This window comes from Eretmochelys imbricata, chromosome 12 (assembly GCF_965152235.1).
Source record: "Eretmochelys imbricata isolate rEreImb1 chromosome 12, rEreImb1.hap1, whole genome shotgun sequence".
In the NCBI taxonomy this organism is placed as follows: Eukaryota; Metazoa; Chordata; order Testudines; family Cheloniidae; genus Eretmochelys; species Eretmochelys imbricata.
The window spans coordinates 5,221,430-5,234,530 of record NC_135583.1 but is presented as its reverse complement, the minus strand read 5'-3'; the positions used below and the strand labels follow the sequence as shown (position 1 = coordinate 5,234,530).

General features: G+C 46.6%; 1 protein-coding gene across 6 annotated transcripts in view; it reads right to left on the bottom strand.

Moving 5' to 3' along the window:
- The window catches only part of PSKH1 (protein serine kinase H1), an 80,339-nt gene extending 67,939 nt beyond the window's left edge, over positions 1-12,400 (bottom strand). For 2 of the 6 annotated variants that reach the window (XR_013347712.1, XM_077831460.1), the window contains exons 1-2: positions 12,269-12,400; positions 2,227-3,261 (exon numbers count right to left, since the gene is read on the bottom strand). Coding sequence is in view for 5 of the 6 variants with exons in the window: in XM_077831460.1 (XP_077687586.1) it covers positions 2,227-3,174 (948 nt within the window). In the remaining variant the exon portion in view is untranslated. Of the gene's footprint in view, positions 1-2,226; positions 3,262-4,606; positions 4,678-4,784; positions 4,892-8,966; positions 9,061-12,268 lie in introns of those variants that run through there. The other 4 variants (XM_077831462.1, XM_077831461.1, XM_077831464.1 and 1 more) reach the window with 4 other exon arrangements.
- Positions 12,401-13,101: the final 701 nt, after the last annotated feature.

The following is a 13,101-nucleotide window of genomic DNA, read 5'->3' as shown; positions in this document are numbered from 1 at the left end:
TGGGTCATGTCTTCCCCAGGCCAGGGCCAATAGAGAATACTTAACGCTAACTATGGTGCTGTGCACAGCCAATAGATACGCTAAGGGAATCTGCTCGAGGTGGGGGAAAAAAGGCACTTCCTCTCCCTGAAGGGAGGTGGGAACATAGAGTAGTAGAAAGTTACCAAATGCAGAACAGAGGAGCCAAGATATGGGCAAAGGGGTGTACAAACAGACTCTCAGTCACACAGGGGGAACTTGGGGTGCAGCACACAGGAAATCTGAGCAGGAGGAAGGAAGGGATCAGACTGACCAAGAGCAAATGAAGCAAACTCACCTAGGGCAAGATGACTCCATGTTCCAAGCCTAGCCATGCACTGCAGCAGGATAACTCTGGACAACCCAAGGGACTCTGACCCCAACCCAAAGAATGGTCTGAAATGGTAAGGAAACTGAGGCAGGGAAATGCACGTTGGGTTATTTTTGTACAGATCTGTGTATCTCTCATGATTAAGTAAAGAGCATTAATGTGTAAGAAGCAAGTGCAAAGTGTGGGATTTATAAGATTTACATCTATCAGGTTTCCCCTGAGAGAGAGTTAAACTAACCCAGAAGGCTCACATTTTTGATGGGATACTGGGAGGAGGAGTATAAGCTATGGGGAGCCTGAAAGGTCAGCACTATGCCCAGAGTCTCTAAGGCACATCTCTCCGTGTGCAGAGGTCCTAGAAAAGGCACCGTGAGTGGGCTCTGTTCAGACTCTGAAGTCTTAAAACACCTCGGAGCCTGGGCTTGAGTAACTTCATAGCAGTCTGGTGAGAGCCCGACCAGATCTGTGACAATCCTATAGTCCAGTGGTTAAGGCACTCACCTGGGTGTCAGGAAAGTTGGGTTCAAGTCCTTGCTCTGAATACAGGAGAGTGCAGATTTGAATTGCAGTCTTGGACAGCCTGGGTGAGAGCTCTAACCACTCTGCTTCTGGATAAAGACAGCAACATCACCTCTTGCTCCTCAGCTGTGTTGTGTGTGCTCTAAAGCAGCTTCTGAGCCCACCTACCAAATCAGGCCCCTCAGAGAAGATAGGGGGCAGAATGCCCCGTTTGAGGATTCCACAGAGGCTCAGACATAAAGAAGAGGTCCAGCAGCTCAGCAGTGTCAGGACTAAGGGAGCTTTGCCTACACTCACCAGCTGAAACTTATACGCCTAGGGACTTTCAATGCCTCCAGGGTTAGGTGGCAACTGCGTGGGGTTCTAAGGATCCAAGTTTTGAACCTAAGCATCTAACGTGGCAATTAGGCACCCAGAGGCCTTTGTGGCTCCAACCAGAGGTGACCAGCTGTACAGTGCAAATAAAAACTGCATGAGAACTCTAGGAATTTCAGGAGTCAAGTCTTTCAAGACAAATATGTAGTTTGTATCTGAAACAAAAAGCAGACAGGTGCATGCTACATCTTGTTTATCCTCTTAAGCCATAAGATGGTGTGCGTAAAAGAAGTGAGGTAACAAATCTAATGGAGCCTAGCACTAAGCCAACCGTTAAAAAAGTCTTAACACGGCTCTAGGATAAAATTTCCAAAGGCTCCTAAATCATTTAGGTTCTTTAAGTCCCATTTTCGAAAATGACTGAGAAGATTCTGTTTCAGTGACAGCCAATAGGACTTAAGTTCCTAAGTCACTCTTGAAAAGGAACTTTTGAAAATTTTACCCTGATCTTGTTTCCATCACAAAATAAGCATTCTGCTGTCCAAAAACAAAACACCACGTTTTGGGTCATGCCACCCAAACTCAGATACCAACCAGAGTCCTAATCAGTTAACATTCTTTTGGGGTGGGGGTGGAAGGCTGTTTCACTTTGTTTTTAAAAAGAACTCACAGTTCCTCAGTGGAATCAAACCTGAATGGAAGAGAGAAACCCCTGCAGGACAGGAGGGATTTTAATGGGTCAGGATTGCAGATCTCTGCCAATTCCTAAAAAGAGCCAGCACTGAACTACCCTGTGTAAGATTTCCAGCCTTGAATTCACCTATGGCAAATCCAGAACAGCTCAGACAGTTGTGGAACAGAAATCTGGCCTGAGCCTGTTAAAGAAGTCACCCTATGGACCACTTATTGAGCAAAGCAAAGGGAAAAGGAAACCCCTTTCAAGACAGCCACCTTGCACTGCCTATGATCACAGGGTTCCCATCACGGCACAGATGGTCCAGACTGTCTGGAGTCCCCTTTGGTTTGACCTTTGCCACACTCACCTCCCCTGAGTAACTGTACTTTCCTTTCAGGATCTGCCGGTACAAGCGGGTTCGGTTGTCATCCTCAAAGGGCATAGTTCCACTCAGGAGGATGTACGAGATCACACCCAGTGCCCACATGTCCACAGAATTGGTGTAGGGTTTCCTGACCAGGATTTCTGGGGCAATATACTCTGGTGTCCCACAGGTGGTTTTCATTAAGCAGTCGTCTCCCTTCTTCCGAGCACTTGCCAGCCCAAAGTCTGTGATCATGATTTTAGAATCCGTTCCAGGATGGTAATACAGCAAATTCTCTGGTTTTAAGTCCCGGTGCGTGATGCCCAGTGTATGTAAGTACTTTACCCCATCCAACACCATCTGCAGCACTCGGGTAGCATCTCTCTCAGTAAAGGAGCCTTTGGCAATGATTCTATCAAACAGTTCCCCTCCAGTGGCCAACTCCATCACCATGTAGACTCGTTCCTGGGTCTCAAACACCTCAATGAGCTGGATGATGTTTGTGTGCCGGACACGTCGCAACACACAGAGCTCTGATTCGCACACTTCCCTCCCTTCACGGTACTTGGTCTCGATCATCTTGATTGCATAAGGCTGCTTGGAAGCCTTATGTTCCACCCGCACAACACGACTAAAGCTGCCTCGGCCAATCAGGGCTTTGATGTCATACTTGGCGGTCACCCTGGGGTCAAATTTGGCACGGTACTTAGCCACCTTGTTCTTGCGGGGCTCAGGCTGCTCCATGTAGTTAGGTGGGTGGCCACCAGAATAGGGGTTTGTGTGACAAGGGGGTGAGGGGGAGCCGGCTTTGATCGCAGCTCCACCATCATCCTTGATGAAGTGCTTGTACACGTCATTTTTATGACCAGTGTAAGGCTCAACCTTTTTAACCAGATCTAACTGAACGTCTGTGGGGGGCTCGGGAAGCACTTTGCTTGTCCCACAGCCCATCACTGAATGGTGCTAATCACCCATCAAGGCATTCTCCCAGGGCGACATCAGCAGCAACCGCATCTGGGACAACTCCCGCATTCGAACCTTTCAAAAAAACAGAGAGAAGAGAGCTAAGTAGTAGGAATTAGGGTAATGAAGATTTAGAACATCAAACATCATGCAAGTGACCCCTGGCTCAAGACACTGCTGTAGATGAAGGATACAGTCACACTAGCAAACGAGGTGGGTCTTACCATGCATTAGCTAACATGGTAAAATCACTGTATGCACAAGGCAGTTATACTTTAAACACGTTAGCAGGCCAAAGTAAGCCCTAGAGGAGACCCCAACTGGGGTTAGAAGAGATACCCCCATGGGTCAGTTAGTACATTCCCCAGCATTATGGTAGGCCTGAGCATAGTATCCCTAATATGATGGTATCCTCTCAGCGAAGCAAGGTGGGTGAGGTAATATCCTTCATTGGACCAACTTGAATTGGTGAAAGAGAGATGCTTTCCAGCTACACACAGCTCTGCTTCGGACCTGAATAAAAAAAGATATCATCTCACCCACATGGTATCTCTAATATCCTCGGATTAACATGGCTACACTGCAAACAATGGAAGGTATCATCTCTTGTCCAGCTTAGGCTTTTATAAGGCACCCAACACCCTACTTTCTGGGCATTATTTGTAACCTCAAATTTCTGATTACAGGAATGCCACAGCCTCCCTTGGAAGTTCTCTTATACTGAGCTCTTCCTAAACTTTTTCCTCATATTTAACTGGGAAAATGTATCTTAAGTCTGTTACTTCTCATTCTGGCCTTGATGACTAGTGATAGCTGATACCTGTCCTCTATATAACATCACTCTTCCAGTAAGTCATTCTCTCTATGCAGTCAACTTTTCTACATGGCAAGATCCCTTGAACATTCCCAACAGCTCTTATTTTCCAAATCTTTGATCACTTTAGGTAGTCTCCTCTGAACTCTTTCCGATATGCTTGTCTTTTTTAAAAAATTGCTGCCCAGATATGAATACAGCCCTCCAGCTAAGGCATGAGCATCGTTGTATGGAAGAAATCCCATGCTTATTTCAGATGTGATATTCTCCTAAAATAAATGTGGTTCAACAATTACCTACTCTCGGCTACAACTGCCCAGCCATTATCCCCTATTCCATAACAGCATATTTGTTTATTCCTTATGTACCTCCACTGCCTTCTTCCCTTGGTAGGATCTCCTGGGATTCATTTCAGCCCACTTCACTCATTTACCCAGGCCAGTGTAACCTGTTTGTCCTCCCAGGTATTGGTGATCCCTTTCAGCTTTGTATCATCCTTTAATCTTATAAGTGCACTGACTGCTTCAACTAATATATTGAATAGTACCAGACCTAGAATGATCCCTATGGAAAACCCACGACACCTCCTCCTAATGTATCACTGACCTATTCATCGTTACTCTGTGCTCCGATTTTTAAGTACTTGTATAGCCGTTTTAGAAGACAGAGCCAATGAGAAATGTTTTCTGTGGAGCACTTGGTATTCACTTGTATCATTAGTTTCTCATCTGGAGTCTCAATCACAAATGCTGATGGGATGTTGTGTGTAGGATTCCGGCCTCACCTGTACCCAGCTGGCACAATGAGTTGCTGTTCAGAAGGTGCATCCTCTACACCCCAGGTGCAGGACCATTTACAAAATGATTTAGGTCAGGGGTGGCCAACCTGAGCCTGAAAAGGAGCCAGAATTTACTAATGTACATTGCCAAAGAGCCACAGTAATACGTCAGCAGCCTCCCCATCAGCTCCCCCCGTCCCACCCCCAAGTGCCTCTGCCCGCCGGCAGCCCCACTGATCAGCAAACTACCTTTGCAAATTACCCCCCTTTGCAAATTACTTTTAAAGGTGACCTGAAAAGCCTTTGGGAAAAAAAGACATAAGATCATAGTTACATAGACATAAGTATACAATAATTACATGTTAAAACAAAGCCTAAGAGCCAGCTCTCTTGCCCGAACAACGAGGAGTCCTTGTGGCACCTTAGAGACTAACAAATTTATTTGGGCATAAGCTTTCATGGGCTAGAACCCACTTCATCAGATGCATGGAGTGTAAAATACAGTAAGCAGTATATATATTACAGCACATGAAAAGATGGGAGTTGCCTTACCAAGTGGGGAGGTCAGTGCTAACAAGGCCAATTCAATCAAGGTGGAAGTGGCCTATTCTCAACAGTTGACAAGAAGGGGTGAATATCAACAGAGGGGAAAATACTTTTTGTAGTGACCCAGCATTTGCCTTGTTGCTGTTTATATCAGCAGATTTCAGAGTAACAGCCGTGTTAGTCCGTATTCGCAAAAAGAAAAGGAGTACTCGTGGCACCTTAGAGACTAACCAATTTATTTGAGCATAAGCTTTCGTGAGCTACAGCTCACTTCATCAAATGCCTACTGTGGAAAGTTTAGAAGATCTTATTATATACACACAAAGCATGAAAAAAATACCTCCTCCCACCCCACTCTCCTGCTGGTAATAGCTTACCTAAAGTGATCACTCTCCTTACAATGTGTATGATAATCAAGTTGGGCCATTTCCAGCACAAATCCAGGTTTTCTCATCCCCCCACCCCCCCCAAACTCACTCTCCTGCTCGTAATAGCTTATCTAAAGTGACCACTCTCCTTACACTAACCAATTTATTTGAGCATAAGCTTTCGTGAGCTACAGCTCACTTCATCGGATGCATACTGTGGAAAGTTTAGAAGATCTTATTATATTCTATTATTATATCAGCAGATGCATAGCAGGGAGGGCAGGAAAATTCTCTGGTTTAAGCGCTCACAAAGGCAGCCACTCTTACAGAGGAAACAGAATCCCAAACATAAGTCCTGACAGGTAGGCAAAGGAAGAACCAATTTCAAATGAAATCCATAATTATGTATAACTTTATGTCTACACATTGATCCTGCTCCAAATGGGGGAACAGATTTACTGTTAAATAAATTCTCCTTAAAGAGTTCCATTCAAAGCAATCGCTATACATGTGGCTTTCAGGTCTGTTGCAAATTAAAACAAAGCATTCACTTTATCAGGACTATCTTTCCCTTCTACCCCACCTCCAAGTCTGGGTTAGGATTAATGGTTTGATATAGCATATTGACATTTTCAGAAGCAGACAGATATTTCTGCTGCCCTGTCACTAGCAGCATGGGAGACATTAGGCTGTGTATGGCTTCTGCTGTTATTCACTTAAAATGACATTTAGAAAGTCCGTTCTGCATGCAGATAAAGAGTCACGTGGCTCAGACCACAACTGCATTTCAGGCAGCTGTTGGAATCACTTTTCTGAGAAGAAAAGCAAACTGCCCTCTGCCAACATCCCCCTGCAGCCAGTGGTCCCAGCTCAGTGAAAGGACATTGAGAAACAGACATAAAAAGGCTCAAGAAATGAACCAGCTTTAACATCTCCAGAGGCTAGGCTTCAAACTACAGTCACGAGTTAGGCAATCGCCCATCCCAATCCCGATTTGCACGGCACAGAACTACAGCATAATTTGGCAGTTTCTGAGGTACAGAAATCCAGGACTGCAATAGCTACAGTTCAGGGTTAAAGGGGATTAGCCGAGTTGCGTATGGGAAGCCCAAAACGGGAACTGAAGGGGGTGATCCAGGCCACTTCTGAGGAGCACTCACAGAGCTGTGGGGCAAAGAGGAGGGCAGTAGTAACCATGGCAGCTCAGGACTGTGGTACGTGAGTAACCCCGTCATGGAATGGTGAATCAGGCCTGAGACGCAGTAGCAGAGCTTTGAGAGAGAATCTTGCACAGCCCAAGCCCAACCACTACTGTCAGCCATTCATTTTCAGGAGCACTAATTTCACCAACTAAATTAAAATGAAGTGAGAAGTAATCTTTGCTCCTCAAAGCATCAGATCCCAGAAGACTCATCATAAAGAGAAGAGCAGGATATAGAGTTTGAAGACACAAACTGTGTTTGGAGGGGAGAGTAGTGAACAAACTCTCATTCAAACCTTATCTCTGCTACAGTGCCAGTCTGCAAGGATCATCCAGCCCCACAGAGGGGACACAGTGCTGTGGAAAAATACTTCTTAAAACCCATTTAAGTGCCACTCCAAACACTTACTGGAAGACTATTACACTGGAACTAAGATCAGCAGTTAAAATAGATTGGGGGTGCAGGAGGAACATTCAGCCTCTACCCCAGGAAATCCCATAGCAGGTCTTAATACTTTCTAATTCCAAGAGTCAAGATCTAGTGATCAGAGGTGTTTTATTTTGCATTCTTAAGAATCAAACATCATTTTTACCCTTTCACAGGAGCATGGGAAAGTTTTACTTTTAGTTGCAGTGAAGTAGAACTCGTTCCATTCATTGCGTTGGAACAGAAACTGCTCCCATACCCAGGGGAATGCAGCTTGCACTCCCCACTCTGTATTCTAATACACCAGTGAAATCTGCTGCACTTCAGCAAGACTTTATGGCATCTTGTTTTAATCTGCAAAAAACTAGCTAGGAGTTGGAGATACTGCCCACACACATTTTGGCAATTAGCCTGATGGTTTAAAATTACTATTCTGGCTCAAAGTCTGGTGGTGGGGTGCCTGAGCATGCACAGGGGACTATGGGAAAGCTGTTAGCCTCTGTGCCTGATCACACCTCCTACCATCACCCTTGGAACCTCAAGCCAATTATGGAGCACAACTGGCATGAATTGGAGCCCCAATTAGTCCTCACTCAGAAGGGGATTATGGGTAGAAAGAGGAACATTTTAAAAGGGACACCAGGAAGCAGTTTAGGTCCAACATTCTGTTTGGAAAAAGAAACCAAAGGTTTAGAAAAATCTAATGTTTTAAAATATCAGCCAAAAAAACCAAACCTCTTCTATCTAACCTTTCCCTGGTAATATTAGAATGTCAGTTACACAGGCCGTGCCCTAGGGCACAAGAACTAGAAAAGGAAACCAGCTACAGAAAAAGTGAAAATGACCTCGAGTTTCACTGGTCATTCTGAGTGAAGTGCCCAAAAGTAAACAAATAGCCTAATCCAATGTTCAACCTGAAAGAATATTAAATAATCTCAGATATTATTAGTAACATGGGGTTGATTTTTTAAAATATCGTCTGGCCAAAGTGCCTTTAAAGCATGTGAGGAACTGCCAGGAGCATTAAAACGCATTAGATGCACATTTCAATGTGACAGTCCAATCCAGAGAAATTCTAAGAACAGTCCAGAAGAGAGAGGGACTGTATCCTTAGTCTGCACGGAAATGGTGCTGTGGAATATTATATTACTGAATACAGACCAGAGCAAGAAGAAACTATTGCATTAGATAACCAAGGCAATTAAGAGTGCCTTGAGTAGGAAACACATATTCAGCCTATCCACATAATTTGGGTGGTAGCTGCATGTTTTAGCCACAGTTGTAATTAGCATGAGCTGGTATTAGTTTAATGCTGTAAAAGCTAACTACTGCTTTCCTCAGACAACTAGCCCCATTAAGATCATGTGGCGTAACTGTCAAACGTACTGAGGACTCACCACTTCCATTGATTCACTAAATGTCCTCAACATCTCCAAAGCCAACCCCTACTGATTAATAAGTTATTTGGGGGTGCCCTAGAAGATAAATGCTGAGACAACTGAATAACCACACTAAGGCTATACTGACAGGCTTTTAGTCACACAAATGAAATCAGAGACATCTTGAAACAGAGTGAAGCAATTTAAACACTTACACTAATACCAAAGTTTGAAATATCAGGGTCTTTAATGCCTACAAACACTAACATGGCAAAGGAACATCCTTTCATCATACAAGTTCATCTGCAAGGCTTGGTGCTGTTGAGCAGGTGTGATGAGGAACATATCTGTGGAAATCTCTCACTCATGGACAATCCTACTAGAAGTATAATCTCAGTGGTCACTTTGCTGCACGGGGCTGGTATTTATTGATCATCACTTCTGAGGCACCATAAATGTATACGGTGCTTTATGAAGTAAGCACACTCCGGCCTCAAAATGCATCAACCTAAGGTAGACAAGACCCAAAATATACAAGATTTAAGCATAAATCCACATGCCTGGGACATCTCACTAAATCTCATGCAACCTGAAAACGCAGGTATAGAATGTGTGCTGTTCACACACTTGTTACTGTCTCTTTCTTCCACTGCAAAAGTGCTTCTATGTTCTGCCATCCCTTGCCCTCTATCTGTGGCTTCCCAGTGGGCAAAGTTCAGCTTCCATGCTAGTATGTGAAGTTGTGCAGCATGTGCTGGAAGTGGGGACATCAGAGAGAGCTCCTGGTCTAGACAAGTTGCCCTGCTTGTTTGACATGTCTGTTAATGGCTCTAGAGACCATTGGCCATAGTTGTCCATACACTGGAGTGTGTTGTTGCTAGGATAGGAAGCTTGCTTAGACTCCATAAGAGGGATGCTGACCAAATAATGCTATATAGAACTCTGTGTAGGGCTTGGAAAATTTATCAGATATTAGCTAAAAGCAGACAAGATAGATAAAAGGTTCCTGCCAGCAAACTCCACGGACCATAGCCCTGGTGCTGGTAAGGGACACCAAAGACCATTCAGATTGGCTTTAAGTTTTTTGCAACTTTGTCAGGGGAGTCAGATACCACAGTGAGAATGGTAAAAACTAACTGAACAGACTCAGCTGTTTAAAGCCAGAGGGGACAACTATGAAAATCTATCATGACTTCTCATCTAACAGGGGCTGTGCAATTTCACCCAGTAATTCCTGCAGTTGAGGAAATCATTCATCTCTTCTATGTAAGTGAACATTACTGAGCTGAGTAACTTGTGGTTAATTATAGTTTTATCTTTTAGAAAAACATCCTATCTTGATTCAAGTAATTCAAGTAATGATGCATTTAACATTTCCCTTGGGAAGCTGTTCCAGTGATTTGTTATTCTCACTGTTAAGAGGCTGCATCCTACTTCCACTTTGATTTTTTCCTCTAACATCAGTTTTTAGATATCAGATTTTGTTATGCCAGTGTCTGTTACATTAAAGGGCCCCCAACATCACAGCTTCTTCTTGTGTCAGTATTTATATTGATCAAGTTGCCTCGGAGCACCCTAGGTTACTGAAGCTTCAATCTGTTTAAGGCTCTCATTGTAAGGTGGTTTCAGAGTAGCAGCCGTGTTAGTCTGTATCCGCAAAAAGAAAAAGGAGTACTTGTGGCACCTTAGAGACTAACAAATTTATCTGAACATAAGCTTTCGTGAGCAACAGCTCACTTCATCGGATGAAGTGGATTGTAGCTCACGAAAGCTTATGCTCAGATAAATTTGTTAGTCTCTAAGGTGCCACAAGTACTCCTTTTCTTATTGTAAGGTGGGTTTTCTAGACCTCAGATAATTTTTATGACTTCTCTGAACAGACCATTCCAGCTTTTAAATACCTTTTTCAAGTATGGACACTAGAACTGAGCACAGTATGCAATATAAAGAGGTAATAGCACCACCCACCCTCATTGCTGCTGCCCTGTTTGTACCAAAGGATAGTGTTTATCCTTTTTACCATAGCATCACACTGGGAGCTCATGTTCAAAGACTTATCTCCAGTAATACCCCAAATCCTTTCCAGAGTCACTGCATTTCAGAAAACTGTCCCCTTTCCTGTAAGCATGGCCTCCATTCTTTGTTCCTAAATCCGTGACCGTGCACGTAGCTGTAGTAAAACATATTTGATTGCATTTAGTGTATTTCTTTCTGATCCTTGTCATTATGTGCCACCCCACCAGTATTTGCATCATTTGCATAATTCATCAGTATGATTTTATTTTATGCCACAAATAAAATACACTGAACTGTGTTGGGTCAAGAATCATTGAATGAAGAGATTGCTATGTTAGCAAGCACTGCTCCTGTGTTTATTTTAAATTCTCCCATACTAGGACATGTCTATGCTTGTTTTCCGTATCAGGACTAACCAAACGTGAGCAATTATAAAAAAATAGTTTAAAAACAAAGTCTAGGGGTTTCTTTCATACGTCAAAAGAGAAGAAACTTCTTAAAAACCTTCAGAGAATGTTGATGGAAGGAGGTTGTGCCTAAGTCAAATGAAAGAAGACATACCTAGAAACTTGCAGAAGCACACAGTTAAAAGTATTTCATTTTGATACAGCAACCCCCAAACACCGATTGTTGTGCTGTTTGGATTTGCAACTCTCCTACTGACGTCCTGTTTCCCCCCGCCCCTCATCTATACTGCATTATGTAAAAACAGACCAATTGCACAAACATCCATTAGAGAAAAACAGCAAGAGCTGACTTATTCTTCATTTCTACCCCACACAAATCACGAATCTTTGGGACCTAGAAACAACTATCACAAATAAATAGAAACAAAATGAGATTCTTCTGCTGTTTTCTCTCCTATTGCAATCTAACTGTCAATTACAGGCTTTTTATCCCTGCTGCCCACATGCTATTAGTGCACCGGTTGGGAGATTTAACTACAGTACTTATCCGATGGGCCAAATCAAGGACAGGGCTCCAGCTCGCCCCTATGCTAATGCTGGTTCACGTCACTCACTCAGAGCCAAACAACAGCCCCTGAACCACCATCAAGGACACGGCGGGGTCCTATCCGGGAAGGTTTTGCACGGTGTTTTTACACTGGTTAGAGTCCATGTGCTCCTGCCAAGGAGACTCCCAGGCTGCCACAGCCACACTGTCCCCTTAGCACAGCGGGAGCTTTTGCCACCCAGCCCTAAGCTCAGGACCCTGCATTTCGGAGGGCCCCGGAGGCGCACCGGGGAAGCCGTTCCTTGCCGTGCCCGGGGGGGGGGGGGGAGCCTCGGGGCGGGCCCCGGCGGGGCGAGAGGCGGGGCCGGCCGGCGGGCCGAGCGGGGCTGTGCTCCCAGCACGCACCAGGGCCCGCGGCTGGCCCCGGGCCGGCCAGGCCCGCACTGACAGGCCGGGCGGGGGGCTCGCGGAGCGCCCCACACGGGCTTGGCGCGGCCCCGCCGCTGAGGGGCGACACGGACGGAGCGCGCTCCCTGAGGCAGGCGGATGCGGGGCCCCGCAGGGGGCGGCCCCTGGGGCCGGGCGGGCCCCGCACTCACCTCAGCCCACGGCGGCCGCGGTTCCGGCCCAGGCTGGGGGCTGCGGCCCAGCGGTCGCGTCATCGCAACGTCACCACTGCGCGCCGGGGACGCCCACGGGGCGGGCCTGCTGCCGCGCCCTGCCATTGGCGGAAGGTCGGGGCCCGGGGTTCATGGGGCAGAGGTCAGAGGTCAGCCTGGCTGCCGTGGGAACCGCTGATGGGCGGGAACTGGCACCGCTCGGTGGCTCGGTCCTTGGGCTGCGCCCGCCCCGGCCTGGGCCCCAGAGCGACCGGTCCCTCCCGCGGCGGGTTCCGGGCCCCACGGGGCGATGCGCGGGCCGGGGAAGGGGGTGGATTGCGGGGGGCTGCTGCTCTGTGTGCTGGGGCCGAGCCCGCCCCCGCTCCCCCAGCCCGACCTACCCCCGAGCCGGAGCCCTGACACGCCCAGCGTGACTCGACCCCCCCCCCCCCCCAACGGCCCAGTTCCTCCCTGAGCCGCACCCCCCGGCCTGGCCTGTCCCCAACCCCTGCCACACACCTCCTGGCCTGCCTCGACCCCCTAGGCCCAATTCCCCCCACCTGCCCCCCCGAGCCCTTACACCGGACCCCACCAAAGCCCTGAGATTCCCCACGATTCCCCCTTTGAGCCCTGAGTCTTGGCCTACCCTGACCCCACCCCCCACGTGTCCTCCCTAGCCATACCTCCCCCCCACACACTGCCCGATTCATCCCCCTCCTCCCGAAACCTGACCCACAGCTCTGTCCCCAACCCTGAAATCCTGACACCACACACAGGATGCATCCGATGAAGTGAGCTGTAGCTCACGAAAGCTCATGCTCAAGTAGGTTGGT